This window comes from Crotalus tigris, unplaced genomic scaffold (genome assembly GCF_016545835.1).
Source record: "Crotalus tigris isolate CLP2741 ecotype Arizona unplaced genomic scaffold, ASM1654583v1 scf7180000017668.6805642782:7212621, whole genome shotgun sequence".
In the NCBI taxonomy this organism is placed as follows: Eukaryota; Metazoa; Chordata; class Lepidosauria; order Squamata; family Viperidae; genus Crotalus; species Crotalus tigris.
In genome coordinates, this window is record NW_024096554.1 from 3,422,707 (window position 1) to 3,445,908 (window position 23,202).

The window sequence follows — 23,202 nt, forward strand, 5'->3', positions numbered from 1 at the left end:
GCGTGGCTTGAACAAAGGTGATTACTGAGGACTTAGAAAAACAGTTGTTGGTACTAACCCATCTGGAAAAGGTTACAAAACTATTTCAAAGAGTTTGGACTCCACAGGCAGAGGATGTAGAAATGGAGGCAATTCTTGACCATAATCTCATTGATATACCAAAATTTTGAACTTTAATATAGGTGGTCCTCAACTTACAACCACAACTGAGTCCAAACTTTATGTTGCTAAGTGAAACATTTGTTAAGTGAATTTTGTCCCATTTTATGACCTTTCTCCTTTCAATGCTTATTTCAATGCTTTTTTCAATGCTGTTGTAACTTTAAATGGTAACTAAACGAACTGTTATAAGTTGAGGACTAGCTGTATTTGATGAATAACTATAGATTAAGTGAGCATGGGGTGCAGCAGAAAAGATTACTGTTCAGTGTTGGAAAGGTAATGTGGCCCCCAGACTTCCTGTCATGAATCAATAATCTATTGTGACTTTCTGCTCATGAACTGGTATTCTAACCAAGGAATGGAAAGTCTGATCAATATTGTTCAGAATGGACAATGCTGAAAAACTAGACTGAATGATCTTATATATAATATGTTTTAGCTTATTCTGTTCTTCCTTTGCCTGTTGTAGTTTTTGCTCGTTTGTGGTCCATATTTATCTATTGATTTAAGGTTGCAAACAGACTCTCCAGTTCTTCCCAGAAACACCTTCTTGAGCTACTCTGCACATGTTGTCCAACCACCTAGATATCTTAACCACATAATGATCCAAAAACGCAGGAGGACTTTATCCTTAGCCAATGTCTCCCACCCCCCATCAGCCATAACTGATAGGAGATACCTAAAGATCCTCTTTGAACAGAGACTGTGTCCATGTGATGGATGAATAATTGAAATGATGGAACACATTATTCTGTATTACTCCCATTATGCAAGTACTCACCAGGAATTATCCCCATTCTTTACTAAATATCCTGGTCATTCTGATTTGTTTTCTCTTAAGTTGTTATTATAGCATCAATCTGTTTTTATTTCCTTGACCAGTATTGTTCTATACTTTGTACAGTGTGCTGTAATATTTCTTCTAATCATTTTTAGATATTTTAGAACAATTATATTTTTCCTTCATTACTTTAACTGTGATTTTTGTGTTTTATTTGCTGGTCTATGACTGAATAAAGATTGATTGATTAGGCCATATTTATTTCGCCCTCTTTGCATATTAAAACAATAAAAACATATTCTGAGATACCTAAAGTATATAATCTCCAAATAATGATAGCATTAAAAATAGCAGTATTACTGATTTAAAGGGGCAGTAACATGCATTTTGAGGAAGTATTTGTCACTTCTGCCATCACCTCTACATATCAGTGAAGAAGGGCTCATTTTTATGATGGCCACTGGTACATGGTTAGCCCTGTTTCTCTGAATAACTATTCCACATCCTTACCAAAAGAAACTAAAATTCATCTATCAAAATAGATGAGTGAATTGAATTTGTATGCCAATTAATATATAAAAGATTATGTTACGTTGTTATTTCAAGAAATGGCAAAACTCTGATATATAGAGAGAGTATGTTAAGTTCAATTTAGTCATAACAACAAATTAAGGGTAAACAAACATTTCCAATTTGATTGAGGTTATCAGTAACCTGTGGACTGGTAAAATACATAAAAGGATTCCAACTCTAGCTAAGAGTTTATGCAGTTGATGAAGTTTTCAAGATTTATGGGACTGAATTTAGTAAGAAGTTACTTTGAAGTTTTTGGCTGAAACAAATTATCAAAATAGGAAATGTCTCTTGAATATATTTTAGACAATAATATGCTTAAACATTTTGTGTTAATATTGATATTGTTCTCAGATGGGAGTGTTTGTGAAGTTTTACAACTTTTAATTATGATCTCTTATTTCCTAAATGAAGTACAGAGGAATGCTGAGTCCTATCCTGTGGTTTTTTTTTCTATTGCACCTTTTAGTTTGCTTTTCAATAAGTGCCAGTTAAATGAAAGTGAAAAATATCAGTAGGTGACAGTGACTTCTAGCATCTTGCCTACTAGTTTGAGTTTGTTTTTTGTTTTCTCTTACCCAAAGGTTATAGAATGTTCCAGAAAATTAAAATGTGAAGTTGAACTTCAGATAACACTACGAGGTATAAGGGAACCAGAGAAAAAATGATCAGCCAGGCTATATTAATTTTCTAGAATCATTTGAGAGGTTGGTATGTCAAGTGGCTGAGTTACTTACAAGAGCTGCTTCCTTAACTGCTTGCTCTTGACCCTGACTATGTGCTACTATGTAAACAGCTGGGGTCTAGGATGCTAAATGTAGGGACATAACATTTCCACTTATGTTTGGTATAGGAAACTGAGATTGGCAGTGATCAAGTATGATTTGGATATACTTTGAGGCAGCCATAATTTGCTTGTACACATTTTACATACAGGAGGATCTGGACAGACTTGAACACTGGGCGCTATCTAACAAAATGAAATTCAATGAAAACAAAATGAAAAAAGTAAGGTTCTACATTTAGGCAAGAAAAATCAAATGTACAGGTATAGTATAAGGGGTACTTTGCTCAATAGTAGGAACTGTGAGAGGGACCTTGGAGTCCTAGTGGACAATCACTTAAATATGAGCTAGCAGTGTGCTGCAGCTGCCAAAAAGGCCAACACAGTGCTGGGCTGCATTAACAGAGGGATAGAATCAAGATCACTTGAAGTATTAATACCACTTTACAATGCCTTGGTAAGGCCGCACTTGGAATACTGCATCTAGTTTTGGTCACCACAATGTAAAAAAGATGTTGAGACTCTAGAAAGAGTACAGAGAAGAGCAACAAAGATGATTAGGGGACTGGAGGCTAAAGCATATACAATAAGGAAAGGCTGCTGGAATTGGGTATGTCTAGTTTAATGAAGAGAAGGATGAGGGGGGACATGATAACATGATTCCAATATCTCAGGGGCTGCCACAAAGAAGAGGGAGTCAAGCTATTTTCCAAGGTGCCTGAAGGCAGGACAAGAAACTAATTAAGGAGAGAAGCAACCTAGAACTAAGGAGAAATTTCCTGACAGTTAGAACAATTAACAAGTGGAACAACCTTTCTCCAGAAGTTCTGAATGCTCCAACACTGAAAGTTTTTAAGAAGAGACTGGACGGCCATTTGTCTGAAATGGTATAGGGTTTCCTGCCTGAGCAGGGGGTTGGACTAGATGACCTCCAAGATCCCTTCCAACTTTTTTTATTATGGATCATCGCACAGTCAGCCAGATGTTCAGACTGGATTTGGCATTTTGTCTATCTATCGAGTCCTTACCCAGGACCTGGGATAGGCAGATGTGGATGTTTGATGGTATTACAGATATCATCGCAGGATGGAAGCAGTTCCTAATAAGGCTGCCTTTTGCAATTGACTAATAGCGAATTTGTCAATGCCAATGGTGTTCAAGTGGTGCTCCAGTTGTTTTGGGATTGCACCCAAGGAGCCTATGACTATTGGTACGACCCTTGCTTGCTTTTGCCACAGTCTTTCTATTTCTATTTGTAGGTCTTTGTATTTTGTTATCTTCTCCAGCTCTTTCTCTTCTATTCTGCTGTCTCCAGGCACTGCCACATGCACTATCCAGACTTTTTTGTCTTTCTTATCGACAATTGTTAAGTCTGGGGTGTTATGTTGCAGGTGCTTGTCTGTTTGAATTCTGAAGTCCCAGAGCAGTTTAATTTTATCATTTTCTATGACTTTCTCTATTTATGATCCCACCAGTTTTTGCTTACAGGCAAATGATATTTTTTGCAGATCTTCCAATGCACCATTGTTGCTACTTTGTCATGCCGCTGCTAGTAGTCAGTCTGTGCAATCTTGCAACAGCTTACCAGGTGGTCCACTGTTTCTTCAGCTTCTTTGCATAGGCGGCACTTACTGTCTGTTGCTGTCTTCTCAATTTTGACTTTATATGCATTTATCCTTAAGGCTTGGTCTTGTGCAGCCAGAATTAGTCCCTCGGTCTCTTTCTTCAATTTTCCTGCTCTTAGCCATTGCCAGTTCTTGTTAATATCTGCTTTCCCAGCTATTTTTTTAATGTATTGGCCATGTAGTGCTTTGTCTTCCCATGCCTCTATTCTGTTCTTCATTTGGTCTTTCTTGTAGGGCAGTTTGGTATTATTATGGATCATCGCACAGTCAGCCAGATGTTCAGACTGGATTTGGCATTTTGTCTACCTATCGAGTCCTTACCCAGGACCTGGGATAGGTATTATTATTATTATTATTATTATTATTATTATTATTATTATTATTTTCCTCTGTGAAATGCCTAGAAGGGTACTGACACCAATTGCACTTAAGGGGGGTCCAGGCCACATGAGCTACTAATTAACCACTACTAAAGTGGCTGATTTCCTATAATATTTATCTGATATTGGGAGAAATATTTATGATAATGGATAAAACTGTCATAGTATTTGTACTATATGAGATGGCTGAATTGTGTCTGCAGTTTTAAAAAAGGACCCCAAATTCTGACAAGCAAAACTAATATCACATTTTAACAGTTTAATATAGGATTGAATAATGGGCAAAATGTTCATACTCTTCCAGCCCTCCCCCCAAAGTCAATTTGTACAGTATGTTAAAATGGCTTTTGCTGTAGACATCATCTCTAAAATGACAAAAGTATTTCCCATTTTTCAACTCCAAGTTAGCTTGGCATAGCCCAGTGATTCTCAACCTTTCTAATGCCGCGACCCCATAATACAGTTCCCCATGTTGTGGTGACCCCCAACCACTTATACATCACTGGGTGCCAGGGGCGTGGCCAAAGAAAAGGGGAAAAAATGGCGGACAGCCTTGTTTGGCGACCCCAGTGAAATGGTCGTTCGACCCCAACTGGGGTCCCGACCCACAGGTTGAGAACCACTGGCATAGCCCATGCCATGATTTCTCTCAGCTTGTGTGTACTTTGCTAGCTGTAGGAAACAAAATATCTCCAACTTTAGTTGTGTACTAAATTTGCTTCATTGGCCTCAGTAATAGCAGATTTTTTTTTTTAAAGTACTTAACAATGATGGTATGGAATGGAGTCCCCAGATGCCTGTTGTTCTCCCTGCTCCACTTTAAAAATATCATTTTAATTAAAATGTAAGTGCCATCTTGGGGTGTTTGTAGCTTGGTGCTTTCTTTGAAAGTGGGCCTATCTGCCAGGAAAAAAAGACTGTATCTTGAGGATTGGAAAGTATATTGGAGAACAAATTCACCACTTTGCCGTACAGGAAACTGATGGTTTACATCACATCTGCTCTGATAGCCCTGTGGTGAATTTTCAACTCTTGAATTGAATTCTGAAAGAACACTGGTGAATAGGGATGGGGGATGGGGAGAGGAAGGTTTGAGTAATGCTATACATTAAATATCACAAAATACTGTACAACTGTCCTAAAAGTATTTACTGGTAAACATTCAGGCAATCCTATATCGAATTCTGGAGTCAATAACTTATTTTATGCTTTCAATATAGCTCTTCCTTGGCACTAAAAATACTCATGTTATTGCTGCCTCTGTTGTTGATCCTACTTGTATTGGCATGTAAACCTCTTATGCCAAGGGGGCAAACTATTAACATAATCTAGTGAAACCTGTTGGGGCTATAATGTAACAAGTTTCATTGTTGTTAAATATTATTATTGTAATATTCCACTTTATCAAAGTTGATCAGAATTGACTGCACCAATATAACTTCAGATAATAATGCCCCTAGTATGTTTAGAAAAAATAGCTGCCATTCATAACAAAATTTTGAGGGAGCTTAGTCAGTTGTCACATAATTGTTCCAAGTGTTAAGGATAACTTTCAAGGAAGTTTACAATCAGAAGATATTTACAGTGGAACCTTGTTTTCATGAACTTTGAATCAGTATTTTGGATATAATTAACAATACTTGTCTAAAGCAGCCATCAAAATCCTGTTTAGCATATTAGTGGAGATAATGCTCAAGTGTTTTACATGGACTTTTATACATTCAAAAAATCCTATTTGCCATTTAACAAACAGCCAGCTCCCACTGATGACACCCCTTTTTCCATTAGTGTGTTAAATTGAAGATTTACATTATTGTTTTGTTAAAACCTTAAAAAAACATCCAGAGGACTGAGCAATGTTTCCAGAATTCAGGTTTTAGCTCTCCCTGCCACTTCCCAAACTACTGCCTGTGATTTATTATTTCAGTAATTTGTATGGTGAGAGTTCACAGGCCCATACAGTGCTTGCTTGTATGAATGCTCAATTGTTTTATGTTCGTCACAGTGCAGAACCTTTTCAACTCAACTCCAATTGATACTTTTGCATTATGTAATTTTTTTTCTATCCTGTAAGATTTTTTTTTTAATCTCAAAAGTAATAAGATTATATATGCCAAACCTTGTATATGTATTTTCTGTGTATAGCATAGCTAAAAGGCAAGATTTACTTTTGGAAAAAAATCCTGTTTGACTGTATTCTGTAACTAGAATTTATTTAAACTTAAAATATACTTCCTTGTAGGCACAGGGTGGATAACAAAGAATTATAAAGCATGAAATCCAAATTATAAGGGGTCTGTGATTTAATTATGTGAATGGATTACACTTGTGGCTTTAAACATGTGTTGGACAAATATTCATAGATGTATCCTGTGGTTTTGTTGCTGCTTTCCATAATACACAATTACTTTACAAATTAATAGAACAATGCCTTCAGTTATCTCCTGATCAGACCCAAAATAGCAAAATATAGTTTCAAATTTCTAAAAATCTAAAGAGGTTTAGATATATTGTGTTAAAAAGCATGGTTTTCAGCAGGGAATTTCCTACAAATAGCTATGGCTTAGACAATGCATGAAATTTGCAAGGAGTCTTGCAAAGAAAAACTTTCAGCCAAGAATGCTAAGTCTCTATGACTTTTTATAATTGCCATAAATGTAGTCTTTTGATTTTTCTTTTGGTTTTGCAGTTTCCAGATAATAAAAATTGGACCTTTAGGAAAAAATGTAGATAATAACAATTAAATTCTCTATTAAAAGCAATAACAGGATAATTCTTGTTTCACACTTCAAATTGTCAGAACTCTCCTGATTTTTTTATGGCTAGTCTGTGCTCTATGAAATTATTTTTGTTGATTTAATCTTGTGTTAAGAAGTACTATAACTAAAGTATGGGGGAAATATAATGAAAGCGGTGTCAAGCAAGGCCACAGCTCATCCTAAGTCAAAGCCTGCCAATAGGGACCAGAGGGAGGTGCATCTTTGGCAGAGGAACAGCTATGAGTGTAAACTTGTGAAATGTTGACACAGCAGTGAAAAGAGTTGGCCCTGCAGCCTCCTCAGGATATGAATTGAAATGATGGGTTCTTCCTTTCCATCTGCTGATTAATGCTTTCCCCTCTCACCCTGCAACACAAACACTTAAAGATTGTTTCAGCTATTTCATGGATAAGAAATCAGAGTAAATCATTTGGGTGGAAACTTTGTTAACGGCTAAAAATGACATAAATCAAATGAAGCCCAGTGAAATTTACTTCTGCTTAACACAGTTCCTTTAACCTAACAGCTAGCAGTAAAACAGAAACAAAAGCAGAAGTACAGACATGTGTTTGTCAGAAAATGATCCTTTTCTACATCTGTATATACTCTGCTGGTCCTGAAGTTTTAAAAGCTGAAATGGCCAAAGTGATGTCTAAATATCTCGCATAAGATAGATAGATAGATGGGTAGGTAGGTAGGCAGGCAGGCAGGCAGACAGGCAGGCAGGCAGGCAGGCAGGCCTATTTTGTGGGGCAATTGTGGGGAAACTAGTGTCACGTTCACAAGCTTTTATTTTCTTCATATTTTGATTAAATTTATATGTTTGTGTCATTGTAACTATAGATTCAGAAAAATGGCTCTAGCCATTCAAACATGCAAGTAGTATGATGAATTAATGTAACTGGGTGGATACTGTTGTGCAAAGCAAGGTCACTTATGCAAAGCAATTGTTCATGTGATTCCAGGTAGCATAGATCATGACAGACTGAATCACTGTTTCAGCTATAGTTGTTTTAAGAGGTGACAGGCACCAAAGCCATCACATCACTGATTTGCTCATGAATGTATTTGACTTTAGATATCCTTTCTGAATCAGGAATTGAGTGTGGGGTGACAGTGGGAGAAGCTGAGACCCTTTCAATTGTCACCAGAATACACCTCCTGCCCATTGGCCATTCCATCTGCAGTGGAGGACATAGGACTGAACAATATGACCTGGACTTCACCTGCTATAACTATAATCTCTATGCATTTTGTTTTGATATTAACTTTATTCTTATCTTCTGCTTACTCTTCTCTGTCTTTTTATAAAGCCAACCTTTGTGCTCAATGTTCTATCTGACCCTGAACTATGAGACTGATTATAATTATCAGATGTTTCTACACGAATGCCTTGGCATTACAATCAGTGTTACCTGTTCACTGTTTAACAGAGAGTGATGGTATTATTTAACATATACAGGAAGTATAGAAGATGGTATGTTGTTATTGGCATTGCCTGACTTTCTATCCATGCTGTATTATGGGACAGATGATGTGGGCTATTTTGCAAGCCACATCCAAATTTTTCAGATCAACCTTTTAGGTTTCAATTTCTATGAAATATTTACTTAAAGCAAAGATAGTTTGTTTATTGAAGAGATTATTCAAGTCTGTTTCATTCCTTTTCACTGAAGGAATGAATCCTTTTCAATGGATTCATTGTTTGTGTATTTTGTGGCATTGCTGTCCCATCATTTTCTGAAGCCTAAGGAGGTGTACGTGAAGGTCTAACCTTATTTTATCACCAGAAGAAAAGTCTTGTGCTGAGATATATGTCTGGCCAAAGTCATGCAGTAAACTAGGTGGCTGAATAAGGCTTAAAAATGGTCTTCGCCAGCCCAGTCAAATGCTTCAACTACTAGACTATTTTACATTGGTTTTCTCTCTGCTGGAATGTGTGCACATGCCTCTCTCAGAGAATTAGCACAATGATGTAAACTAAAACCAGGACGATTGGGTTCAAACTCACTCTCAGCCATTAAATGATGCCAGGTCAGTGACATATCTTATCCCGCAAAGTTATTTTACTGTGAATAAAATATAATTGATCCCCATGTGCCTGGAGCTCCTGGAGAAATGGTGGCTATATAAATAAATAGGCCAATAAGAAAAGGTGTAAGTTGCCTCAAAGTACTGACTGTGCAGAACAGTAGTTGATTTTCTTAAATAATGTTACTGGATAAATGCTTGGAAAAAAATGCTTTAAAAATCACAGAATCTAATTTGCTTTTGATACTGAAAATCAAATTTCAGTAATCAGTAATAAATATAGACAGTTTGATCTTTGAGATTTGACCGGATAATATAAAATTGATTTTAACAAACGAAGCAAAGAAAAATAACTGGAGAGGTCCAGTTTCATGTAAGGCAGTGTTTCCCAAACTTGACAATTTTAAGGCACGTGGACTTCAACTCCCAGAATTCCACAGCCAGCGTTGCTGGCTGTGGAATTCTGGGAGTTGAAGTCCTCATGCCTTAAAATTGTCAAGTTTGGGAAACACTGATGTAAGCTAATCCAAATAGAGTGAACATACAAGCACTCCACTGTGGTTCTATTGTTTTGATTTTTTTTTTTTTTTAGCATTACTCTGCCCTGCAAGAGATGATGACACTGGTTGTTTTTAAACACAACAACAGGATCAACCCACCCACCCTTTCAAATTTAGGTTATTAGTTTCTGCATATAAGGGTTTTATTATATTTTTCCAAATGACCTCAGAATTAAATTATTTACCATGTATTGCTGCTTTTCTAGTTTCTAAAACCCACAATTATTGAACATTTTATATTTGTGCTGGTAGTAAGTACATTTTCTTTGCAATTTAAAACTATCTACTATGGCCATGTTTATCATTACACAACAAACATATGAAGAATTGGAAAAAACACATTTTCTCTCTTTTTAATATATTTTGCTGTGTTTTGAATGATTGTATCATTTTTTTATAGGTGGTCTCAGAAGCTGCTGGGCAAGGAGTTTCAATTGATGCTAATGATACATTTAATTACTGGAACTGGCCTAATGCTGTCATCTTTGCTGCTACGGTGATTACAACCATTGGCAAGTATCAGTTTGTCCATATGGGGGTTCATTCACAATATGGGGAAATACTATTTAATAAAATGAAAAATTGAAACATTGGAGGAAGCTGGAGGGGATTGATTATATGCTGTCTTAGTTTGGCAGCCTTCTATAATTTAATGTCTCTTTGCCTTTTTAAGACTGGCAGTTTAGAGACACAGATATTGCCATCATGAATAGCTGTACCTGCCCTAGTAGGAATAGATTCCGTATTTACTGACTTTGAATCAATCTGTTATGTAAAATATAGGGAAAGAAGCACAGAGGAAATAGAGATTTCTATGACAATATTTTTCTTTCATAGAAATGCCTAATAATTGGATTTATAAACCCACAAGCTTCTCCTGAATATATAGCAGATTATTTTTCAAAAGCTATGTATTTCAAGATGGTGGTTTACAATACCGCAGTGAAAAATTTTTTTCCCGCAGTTCTCAAGGTACTGCTGACTTTGATGGAAAAATTACAGAATAAATATGATAACAGAACTGTTGGATTACATTTTTTTTCTGGTTTGCTTTTGTGCTATCCCTGTAAGATACAGAAAAAACATGAGTTACAATGTTTGTTTGTTCTGATGCAGAACACACATAGTGCTGGAAAACAAACTGACCAGGGAAAGTGGGAAAGGGAATTAGAAACCTTGCTGCTAAATCAAATAAAGTGCCATGTTTTATTTGTTACTATTATTAAAATCTATTTCAAATATATATGATGGTTCCTCTCTTCCAATATTTCCCATAAACAATTCAAGAAAACTAATACAACATTTTTATATTCTGGCTTTCACAATGTTTACTAGAACCGGGGTACCCAACCTGTGGGCCACAGCCCAGTAGTGGACCATGAGGGGATTGCAGCTGGGCCATGGAAAGGGCCAGCAAATGCACACACATTCTGCATTTGTGTGAGTGGCAGGCACATGTGCACACCGCTCATGCAAATGGAGCAGCATGCGCACATGTGCTTGCCGGCCGCTTGCACGGAACTACCCCTTCTCCCCCCCCATCGGTCTGCAAAGCTGGAAACATTGGGGAACTCTGTACTAGAAGATGAAGTTAGATCAGCACTCCAGTCGTTAACAAAAAAGACTATAGGAACTAATGGACTATCCATTGAAATATGGCAAGCAACTTGAAGAAGAATTAGTCAAGGTTTGTTTGTTTATTCAGGTCAGAAGCATCACAATTAAAATAAGGCATACTATGTGACATAAAATTTAAAATTTAAAATATAAGATTAAAATATATACAAATTAATCAGTCAAGGTTATAACCAAGCTATAACCAACCAATCAGGAGAATGACATAGTGGCCAACAAAACTAGAAGAAATATTGTACAATATTCTTAATTTTGTAGCAAAGAAATGCTTAGGGTCCCCCAATGTAGATTAGAACCTTACATGGAAAAATAGATGTCAAATGTTCAACAATCTTTAGAAAAGAAATATGAGACTTTATTGTTGCTGCATGCAATTGAAAAAGCCAAAGAATACAAAAAAATGTCATTATGTGCTGAATAGATTATTAAAAATCCTTTGAATTGTCAATCATGTCAAGTTGTGGAATGTGCTATTAAAAACGGGAATCTCAAACATCTCATTGTCCTTGTAAGAAACTTTTAAACTAGTCAGGAAGCAATAGACTGGCTCCAGATTGGCAAAGGAGTGAGGCAAGATTATATAATCTCTATAATCTATTTATTCAACCTATATGCTGAATATGTTAAAGGAAGCTGGTTTGGAAGATGAGCATGGCTTTAAAATTGGAAGAAGAAATATCAATATCAGTAACTACTATCAATGACACTACTTTGAAAACTGAAAAAGCAAAAGATCCGCAAGCTCTAATAATAAAAGTCAAGGAGCTCAGTGAAAAAAATGGAACTAAATTAAACATAAAGACCAAAATAATGAGAACAGACCTTAGAATAGACAACTACCCTTAGAATTAACAATGAAGGTACTGTGTTAAAGTGGTGGATAGTTTATGCCTTTTAGGATCACCAATCCGTAATAAAGGAACAAGCAATCAAGAAATATGTCACAGAATAAGAGCATCCATGAAGGTCTTGGAAAAGATATTCAGACACCCTGATGTGTCTATAATTATAAAGTTCAGAATTGCAAAGGCGATGATATTATTTGTGATACTTCATGAAACTGAAAGTTGGACTTTGAAGGAGCAGGATAAGAAAGGTAGAGAAGACTCCTGAGAATATCATGGACAGCCAAGAAAAGAAATCAATCCAGAGTTGTCACTCGGGGCACAAATGACTAGGATATATTATGAAAAATATATTCTTAGAATATATTATGACAAAGACTTAACTCTTTGGAAAAGGTTGTGATTCCAGGAAAGATGGAAGGAAAGAGGAAAAGAAGACAATCAGCAGCAAGGTGGATAGACTCAGTTGTAGTGGCAAATGGTCACCATTGGAAGACCTGATAGACCATTTTAGGGACATGGGAAAAAATCTCTGTCTATGAGATTGCTAAGAGTCCACACTGACTTGATTACTCATAACCAACCTCTTAATAATAAATAGTCACTCGGCCTTGTTTTCATTCTTGCCTCTGCCCTGTTTCTCTCTTTTGCTGAGAAATTGTTGAGAGCTGAAACAATGTAATAAAACACAGGGCCCTTTATAATAGGTGATTTTCCTCCAGTTTGATGCACTGTGGAACAATTAGAGGTTTTCACTGAGAAGCTGATAGTGAGAATTGGACTAGTAATGGAAATCAAATGAGGAAAGTCTATGAAATCCACAGAAGGTAGAGAGAAAAGCAGGAATGCTTCAGTCAGCATCTTTGCAGCTGCAAATTTATTGACTGCTGTCTGAATCACTTTTCATTTTAAAAAAATATCTTCAGAGCCAGAAGCATTTTTTTTAAGTTCAAGTAATTTACACAATGCAATGCAATAATAGAATCCTTTGTTCAGGTCAGTTCTCTTTTATTACTTATTGTGTGTGATGCTGTAGACATTGGCAGTGCTATTAGTCACACATTCTAAATGATCATGTTGTACATGATAGAAGCAAATCCAACATGAGAACATCATGCATAAAACTGTCATCTGTGAATAAGCTCTATAATTTTTTTCAGCACCTAATCATAAAAGACAAATTACACCTTTTATCATGTGTGACTATCCTGGCATGATTAACTTTTTATCACAATATTATTTTTCAGGTTATGGAAATGTTGCTCCAAAAACTTCAGCTGGACGACTTTTCTGTATCTTTTATGGACTTTTTGGTGTTCCACTCTGCTTAACATGGATCAGTGCTTTGGGAAAATTTTTTGGTGGTCGTGCCAAGAGGCTGGGCCAGTTCCTGACAAAGAGAGGAGTAAGCCTGGTATGGAATTCTGTTTAATTTGCTTCTAGCACATGAAAATTATTGAAATTATATGGAATCCAATTTAAGGAAGGATTCTCTAGCATCTTCAAATCCTAACTAATAGTTAATGTGATTTTTTTAAAAATCCATTCTCCAGTTCCACACCTTTGCCCCTGGATAAAAATGCTAAACCCCCCCCAAAAAAACATAATTTCTATTAAAGGCATAATTCTTCATAATTTTGGATTTTTTGCCCAGAACTGTCACTAGGTCTTCTGTATTAACTGTTTTATAGCAAGGAATTTGATGAGTGAAAGACTATCATCTCTAAAGTAAGAATGCAGAATACTATCTAAAACAAATCTGCTTAAATTGTATGTGTCACTTTCTTGCTCCTGTATTAAAACTATGTGGTTTCATAGGATTTTCACTTTTCCTTTCTTTTAAATTCCCTAAATTTGAAAATTCTGCTTTCTCAACTAGACAGATGTTCTGCCCATCTTATGCAACCTCTGCATTTTGCTATGTCAGTTATTTGTTTCCTGTTCCTTGGTGCTGTTTATAGCTTCCTTGACTAATAAGAAAGCTGAATGTAAACCAGTATAAGCTAACAATTTATATTTTAGTGCAAATTCATCCAGTCAGTATCATAATGCCCTGATGTAAATCGATGTTGCAGCTGCATCTGGTATATTATGTCTGGCTCTGGTCACCAGACTTCAAAAAGGATATAGTATAGTCAGAGAAAGTTAAGATCAGCTGAAATGATCAAGGGGCCATAGCTGCTTCTCTATGAGGCTTTTTCATTTAGAAAGGAAATGAATGAGAGGTGACATAACTGAGGTGCACAAAATTTTAAATGGTGTTAATAAAGAGAACAATAGTGTTAATAAAATATAGGAACTAGAATTCTTATATTTTCACAAAGGGAACATAGTTTCTTGTTGTCTCCTTTATTTGCACCATTCAAAATTTTGTGCACCTCAGTTATGTTACCTCTCATTCATTTCCTCATTCACCCAGTGAAATTGAATCAGGGCAGACAAAAGAGTTTGTTTTTTAAACATAACATTTTATTGATCTTTGGAATTTGGGATGACATGATAACTACCAGCTTGGCTACTTTAAAAAAAAAATGCTGGACCAATTCATAAAAATCATGAGAATCAGAGACTTTGCATCTGAAGGTCATCTCCTGGAAACCAGCAGTCTCCTTGTGCAATTGAGTGGCCATAGTGAGAATACACTGATGAACTAGATTGACAGAGGTCCAATCCAGCAGAGCAGTGCTTATGTTCTAGGCCTGAATATTGTTTTAACAGATCATATTTTATATGGTTATAGTCTTGGAAAATGCATCTGGTGTGTCATTTTTTTTCAGTTATGAAATGTGTTACAGAGCCTCTATAGCAGGGGTGTCAAACTGCTGGCCCGCGGGCTGGATGCGTCACGCGGAAGCCGCGCCCACCCCATTGCCAGCAATGGCAAAGCAATCCCGATACGTTGCGTGATGTCACATGACGTCGTGAATTTGACATGTCTGCTCTAAAGGGAAATTAGAAATTATAAAAGTGTTCTGAAAAGGACATTTTTCAAGGAATTTCTACAATTTATTTTTATAGCTGGTGGAGTAGGAGAACACTTCACCAAGCAAAAATGACATGTTATTAATCTACCATATAGGACTTCGTGCACACACATGAAACAGGAAGTAAAGTAGAAATTTTCAACCTTGTTTCCATCTGCACAAAATAGCCAAAAATAATAGCAATTTCCTATAGCTTATAGTTAGTTATTCTGTTGTAGCTGCAAGATAGTATATCAAAAAATATGACAAGATGGATTTTCTAAATATGGGCAAAAATCTACTAAATGTAGATTGCACTGTATGATTGATCCTTCTTCCTTCCATTTATTACAGAGAAAGGCACAAATTACTTGCACAGCTATCTTCATCATTTGGGGCATTCTAGTTCACTTAGTTCTTCCTCCCTTGGTTTTTATGGTGACTGAAAAATGGGATTACATTGAAGGCCTCTACTTCTCATTCATCACCATCACCACAATAGGATTTGGAGACTATGTTGCTGGTCAGTAATAAAGCTGTCATTTGAATAGCTTCTAACGTGCAAATTTTGTGAATATGTCTTTAAAGATTTTAAAACATGCAAATAGAAATGAGCAGTACTACAAGTAATTGCAATTAAGATTAAATAATATGTTGGTCTCTGTGCTATGTAGAGACTTAAGACAAAAAAAGAGGGAAGGATAAGATGAAAAAAAAAAATCTCAGAGAACAACCATGGAACTGTGTGTATTTGCTGTTCTGCTTCCTCTAAGACAGATGATATCTACAATGCTTTCATTGTCTAAACTTATGGGTAGCCTGACAAATAAATAAGCCTATATTGTAGAATGTTATTTATTATTTGTGTGTGTTTGATATTGAAATAATCATCAGTTAGAAATAATTCTGACTGTATAATCATTTAGTTAACAACTTTGAATGTTTTTCTTTGTAATTTTCAGAGTAGACTGCTATCAGCTTAGTATCTGAGCCTCATTTGATTTCTGAGGTCACAGAAAGGGGATAAGCTAGACTTCTAGAGATTTGCTGAAACTTCCTGTAAATGTGCCATAAGCACAACTTATCCGTGAAAATGTTGAGTTTTTACTAATGGTAACAAATTTCTGGATCAATGGAACACCTACAGATGTACAGTAGCTGAATTTATATTTCTTGCACTGTCTTTTTTTTCTCTTTTTAGGTGTGAATCCAAATATGAACTATCACTCCCTCTATAGATACTTTGTGGAGGTGTGGATCTACCTAGGCCTTGCTTGGCTTTCACTGTTTGTCAATTGGAAGGTCAGCATGTTTGTAGAAGTTCACAAAGCAATCAAGAAACGAAGGAAAAAAAGAAAAGAATCCTTTGAAAATCACTCTCCCACCAAAAAAGCTCTTCAGATGTCTAACACAAAAGATATTAACATATTCAGTTTTCTTTCCAAAAAGGAAGACAGTTACAATGATCTCATTAAGCAGATTGGAAAGAAGGCTTTGAAAACAAGCAGTGACAAAATTCTCAACTCAGAGCAAACCAAGCCAACCTTACAACATACCAATAAAGATCTCAAAGTGATGTATACAAGGAACAATATGTTTGACTATGACAAGGTTTCTCTTGGACTGCAGAACTATCACGTGATGAGGCATTTGACTGACAAGCATCTTGGAGATAGCCCGGTTGAGGGCAATGTGTTTGTAAATCAGCTAGACCGGATCAGTGAAGAAGAAGGGGAAGCATGGGATTCGCGGGATTATCGACCTTTGATTTTTGAAAATGCCAACATAACATTTGTAAATGAGGATGAGGATGAAGAGGATGACCTTTCAGATGATGAAGAAACTTCAAAGTCTTCAGTGGATGACAATCTTGCACAGGAGCCTCAAACCCCCGAGAAACTGGTGAAATTTTCATCCTCTGATGAATCTACTTTTACCGGTAATGAGATGGAGATATCAGTGCCTTACGAACAGCTTATGAATGACTATAACACAGCAAATACTGCCAATGCTGCAACGTGAGAAAGGTGGGAGGGAGTTTCTTGCAATCATATGATGCAAATTTTTAACAGATAACGATCTGAATCAACAACCATAAGTGAAGAAGAAGGAATATCCTATGAGATATTTTCTGCTACTTCCTTCTATTAGCTGACTGAAAAGGTGTGTTGCCTGGATCTTGTCTATTGATGAATTTTACTCACTATGAAATAATTGTTCTAAAACCTTGAAGGTTCTCTAGGGATTTGGTGGTTCTTGAATTTAAGAGAGGAAAAGCCTAAACGTATTGGGCCTGCCTGTTCTTCCTTCCTTCCTTCCTTCCTTCCTTCCTTCCTTCCTTCCTTCCTTCCTTCCTTCCTTCCTTCCTTTCTTTCTTTCTTTCTTTCTGAGTAAAGTTCTTAAGATTGCAGTCAGACTGGTTTTGAGTTTATTGCAGGCCATGATTGCATTGGATTACTGCACTAACTCTTCAGCTCTGAAGAAACAATACAAATCATGCCACGGTTCAGAGGAGAAATTATTGATTTGTCATAATCACCACAAAACTCTTTTCATTCTCCTTTAAGGAATGCTTGAACTGGAAGAGCAAAGTATCCTGAAGGCCAGAGTTGAGATACATGGGTGGCTTGACTAGTTTCTGTCTAAGTTAATAAATATAGCTCTGTTGAATTATGAGCTGAAGTTCATGAACAAATATACTAACTTGAAACACAGGATCAATCTACTGGAAGTATGGATCTTGTATGGACAAGAAGCTGAATATTTCCAAATGTTCTCAGTGTTTATGAAAAGCACATATAACTGATTGAAATAAGTAAAACAGAATGGTGCAAGAAGATACATAGAGGACATTTAAAAATGAAGAAAAGCACAGTGACAAATTTCTCTTTTGCATCAGAAGTGCTCTTTCACCATCCATACTTTATACTTGAATGAACTTCATTTATAGGTCTAAGTGAAGTTTAAAGGAACTCTGCTTTTGAATCAGTGTATCTTATTGAATAGGTTGAATAGCTGAAGTTCCATTTGAAGGATTTAATAACTTTCTTCTTTGTTCTGTCAGTGGCTCCATTTCTATAAAGTTTTCCACTCCATCCAGTACTTTTGAGTTGGTAATATTGGTAATATTGTCTTATGAGCTGAAATACCACCAGTATTTCAGCTGGCTTTCTAAATAAGATATTAGCTTATTTTTAATGAACTCCCTTAACACAAAAGAAGGAATATGAGAAGTATTACAGAAGTAACAAAATGTAATTGTCACATCAAAATTTATCCATCTTTTTATATTGCTGTGAAACTGTCACAATTATTGGGATTATTTTTAAAGTAGAAAACTGCCTCTGATTTTTAACTTTCTACTGAAAAACAATTCTCAATAATATTCTAGCAGTATAAGTACTGTAGCTACTTGGATGATTTACACTCCAGTGTAAATCTTTTATGTTATAGTTCGGTGGCTTTAGTCTAGAAATGGAATGAAAATTATGGCAATTGAAAACTTGGGGAGAGGATTTCGGAATTGAAAATGGTAATAAGGCCAAGTGGAATTTTGGGGTACTAATTGTGAATAATAACATTCAAATCCACTCAATTGCTGTAATTTTGACTATGTTGTGAGAGTGGATGTATTCTATTATCTTTAGAAACATGTCTCTAACTAGATGAACACTCCTGTTAGCAAACTCTTCTTGAACAGACAGTTTTAAAATATTTGTTGAAAAAAGTCCATTCCTGTTTTGAATTGTATACAGTTTGTGCATAAATGTTTGTAGAAATGTAATTACTAAGGAACCCAACAGTTGTATTTTCACACAGTTATTTCATTGAAGGTTCCAGTGTTACCCTTTGGAGGCTATTCTTGTTACTCACTAAAACATGGTAGCTATTTTGACTAGATGGTTCCTTGAAAAACAAGGTTGATTTTTATTGCTATACAGTAAACCATCTTTATCATCAAACAACTCAAAGACCCAGAGATGCTGCCTTAAATTTACATTTCTAATTGTGCGGTTCTTAGTAATGAGTATCACTTGTGTCATGTGACAAAACTATATATGGAGGTCCTGAAAGTAACTTTTTCAAGCTGATGTATTCTGGGATATATTTCATAAATGAGTGGCTAAAAGTTTGCCTCTGCACTAAAGAAGCACACAGTAGTGTGTAAAATGAATGTTATTAAAGTTTTACAACATTTTAAATACAGTACAGGAACAGAAAGGTGAGAATGCACGATAAGTGTATGTTGCTGCTTTTAGGGTGACTGTTGTGTTGGATTGTTTAGGTGCTGGATTGCACAGGTAGACAGATGTGAAATGATACAAGTTTGAAACAGCTTGCATCTAGAAATAAGGTCCTTTCTAAAATTCAAGCTTGGTGCTGCTCTTCAGGTTTGATGCACAGGGTATTAATACCTTCCTTTAAAAGTGCCCCATAAATCTAGGGATTTGTCTAGCTGTTAAATAAGCATCATGTTTTTAAATTTAAAATCAAGATAAACTTGATAGCTAGACTTTGATTTGCTATTTGGGGGAAGATCTCATTAGTGGAGATTTATTCCAAGTGCTTGGACCATTGACAAGAGCCTTAATTCTTAATAATTCCATTTTGTGCCTTGCTACAGGTGAAAGGACAAAATGTACTTACTCACTGTGACTAGCAAAAAGATGTATGAAATGTTTTATTAACTGCATAATGTCTTTAATTGCCCTTTATCTGAGTACAATTTTCCAGCAGGCATTACATGGTGATAACTTGGCCCTATTAGAGAATTGATCTTTCTTACTGATAGGAAATATTGTCTTCCATGTTTTAAGAAAAGCTAGATTTTTTGTTCTGAGTCTTTATTTATGGTTTTGGACAAATAAATTAAAGATGATGACAAAGGAGACAATTTTTGTACTGAATGTAGAATTGGATGAAGTAATTATTAAAAAAAAATCATTCAGAAAGAAGGTACCTAATAGTAGTATCTTTGATTCTCTGGCTCCTTGACTACATTTTAGAAAGAATTTGCATAAGATGAAATACCCTGGAATGTAAGATTTACAAAACACTACTGCATTTTTATTGGAGAGGGAGGAGTGTACAGTTTAACAGAGCTAACCAGATCAGTTTTGGGCTCATGTTATGTAGCTGTTTACAGAAGACATTTAAAAAAAATGGTTGCTAACTATCAAAAGCACCAGAGCATCAATAGTATTCATATGTTTCAATATAAGAGGGAGGGGCTCTTCCTAGTTATCTCTATAAACTGTTGATCGTGAAGCCCTAATACTGCTTTCTCTGTTTTCCCCTATAACCAATATTGTGAGTTGGATCAGAAATACCTAGAACCTAGCTAGGTAAACTTCACTGTGTTGTTGTTGGAAACTAAAATTGTTTCAGAAGTTGAAGCAATGAGATGAGTTCTTCATATTACTCAGTAGAATTTTCCCATAACCACAATTAATTAAACCTGGTAGTATTTCCTGGGGTTGTTTCCAATAATGATATGGCAAAATGATAAAGAATGGAAACTACTCTTACTATTGATTTCCAAGTATATTTAATACAAAACTGATTCACAGTTTCCATAACAGGTTTATGTAAAGCACGCACTACTCATACTTACTTTAAAATGTGCCATTGAAAGAACAGAGTATAGTATGCTGTTAAGCAAGAGTGAAACATTTCGAAAAAGGTCCTCTTTCTTTGCAGATATGATTAACTCCATTGCTGGCAATGGATATATCATAACATAACAAAAACACAGCCCATTCTTATCGTTTTCTATCCCTAAATGTGGCCTGGTTTATCACTTTCATTTATAGGATGTTACCCTTTGCATCTTTTTTAATTGGAAATAAAAAAACAATTCATAAAAATTCCTATTGAGACATAAATTTTGCCTACCAGTTTGACCTATCTTTATTTTTTACATCTTCTGTGTTGCACTGAACTCCTAGAACTAAGGCATCACTGTTTCAAATAGTTCACAAATTCTGTACAGTCTTGAACTCATCTCTGTCACTCCATCACATAAAGAGACACAAGGGTTTTTTTGATCTGTTCTTTTTTGCTACTTTGTCACTGGAATCACTGTATGTAAATACTAGACTTTATAAAATGTAATTTATTTTAACATTTTTTCAATAAAAATGAAGGTTTTTTTTTAAAAAAAAATACCCAATGTCTTCATTCTTTAAGGGACTAGATGAGAAATGAACTGTAATGGCTTTCTTCCATTTAATTAACATTTTGTTGAAAGTTAGCATTGACATTGAACATTCATAAAATACATGTTTAAAATGTACTTTCAGACCACCATACAATTGGACAGAAGCCCATTTTATCGTAAATAACATAATAAAATGGCTATTTGAAGGGGACATGCTCGATATTTGGGATAAATTTTGGGATTTTCACCATAGTATTGGCTAACATAACCATTATCACTTAGCCCTCACCTATTCACTACAATTGGAACCGGCAATTCCATCACTAAACAGCACAAACTGAAATGTGCCGTGACTATGATGTCAGTTCTGCTTCTGTTTTTTAGGCGTGATGTCACAAGTGATCAGCACTTATGACTTCTTGTCAGCTTCCTAATGCTGGTTGGAAGCTGGCTGTGAAGGTCACAAATGGTGGTCACATGACCATGAGACACTGCCACTGTAAATGCACATTATTTGCCAAATGCCTGAATTGTGAATACATGATCATAGGGATACTGTGACAGCCTCAACTTCATAGACGAGTTGTAAGTCTCCTTTTTAGTGCCATCATAACTTCAGTTGCTGAATGGTTGGTAAGCAACAACTCCCAATATCTCAAAGCAGGAAAAGATTAATAAAATGCATTGACTAACCTGCTTGCAAAGCATGTTATTCACATCTCACTTTTCCTCCAGGAACTCAAAGCCAGTATACATAGAATCCTCTCCATTTTTTTTCTCCTCAACAACCCTATGAGGTATATTGAACTGAGAAAGACTAACTGATCCAAAGTCAACTTCCATGGCAGTGGGTGTCTCTGATTCTAGTCCAGCATCATAACCATCATACCACACTCATGTCTTGGATGTCTGCTCCAAATGTATCTCTTTTCAAAATTAAGTGTCCTTTGTTAGAGCTCTACTTTGTATAAGGCTCATTCCCATGAATTCTAATGATTGTTTCATTTAATCCATCCCAGTACTTACTTATATTTGTTCTGGCATGCATGTGTCCTGCTACATGATCCTAACTATATTGCGTGTTCCCATATACAAAATCTTTGCAATAGCACATTTCAAGAAAGGGGGACATGCTTAGAAATGCAGGAGAGAGCTGTAATTCATCAGAGAGAAAACAATTCTGAATAAGAGTGTCTGGAAAGGACATTAATTCATAGACTTTTCTTCACAAATGTCTGTTGGCTGAAGCAAAGATGTCAAATCTGGCCCGCTCCCAGTTTCTGTACATCCATTGAGCTACAAACGGGCAGGAAGCAGGAGATTGACAAGCCTGAATCTCAGCCAAGCTGTCAGAACGAAGGATATAGTCAAGGAGCTGGGTGGCAATGATTATCAATTCTGGGGAGCTCATAGCAGTAATAAAATTACAAACTGTAAACATAAAATCAAAGTATCATAAGCACAATTTTATGCATGAATATAACTTGCAAGGAGTGAGAATTTGGAAGATGGCCCTTATTTGAGATTCAATTTTCTTAGAAAGAAGTCATTGGATTAGTATTAATTTATTTGCATATGCACATGCAGATGCCAAAGGTGAGGGATGATGGGAAGCGCTGCCAGATACTTTGTGGAAATGTGGATGTGTATCTTTTTCCATCAGGCAACTCTTAGGACATAGCTGGGCTGGCTCCAACCAGACCACATTCTTTTACAGGGCGGGGTTTCCATTAGAAACCTACATCTTGAAATCAAAAATCTTGAGCTCCTTCCATCATAAAGGGTGATTCAGGCCAATCTCAAATCTACAGTATGTGCCATCAAATGACTTTTATTTTTTTTTTTCAGGCAGAGAAAGTGAAAAAAACTTCACAAATTAAATCTACTATTTTTGAAAGCATAGGTGACACATAGAGGAGTACTAAACATATTTGGGCCAATTAA

General features: G+C 35.9%; 1 protein-coding gene across 1 annotated transcript in view; it reads left to right on the top strand.

Annotated features, from left to right (window-relative positions):
• Positions 1–21,263, top strand: part of KCNK5 (potassium two pore domain channel subfamily K member 5) — a 41,360-nt gene extending 20,097 nt beyond the window's left edge. The window contains exons 2-5 of the mRNA XM_039337103.1: positions 10,056–10,167; positions 13,383–13,549; positions 15,453–15,621; positions 16,300–21,263. Coding sequence (XP_039193037.1) covers positions 10,056–10,167; positions 13,383–13,549; positions 15,453–15,621; positions 16,300–17,120 — 1,269 coding nt within the window. The 3' untranslated portion in view covers positions 17,121–21,263. The remainder of the gene's footprint in view (positions 1–10,055; positions 10,168–13,382; positions 13,550–15,452; positions 15,622–16,299) is intronic.
• Positions 21,264–23,202: the final 1,939 nt, after the last annotated feature.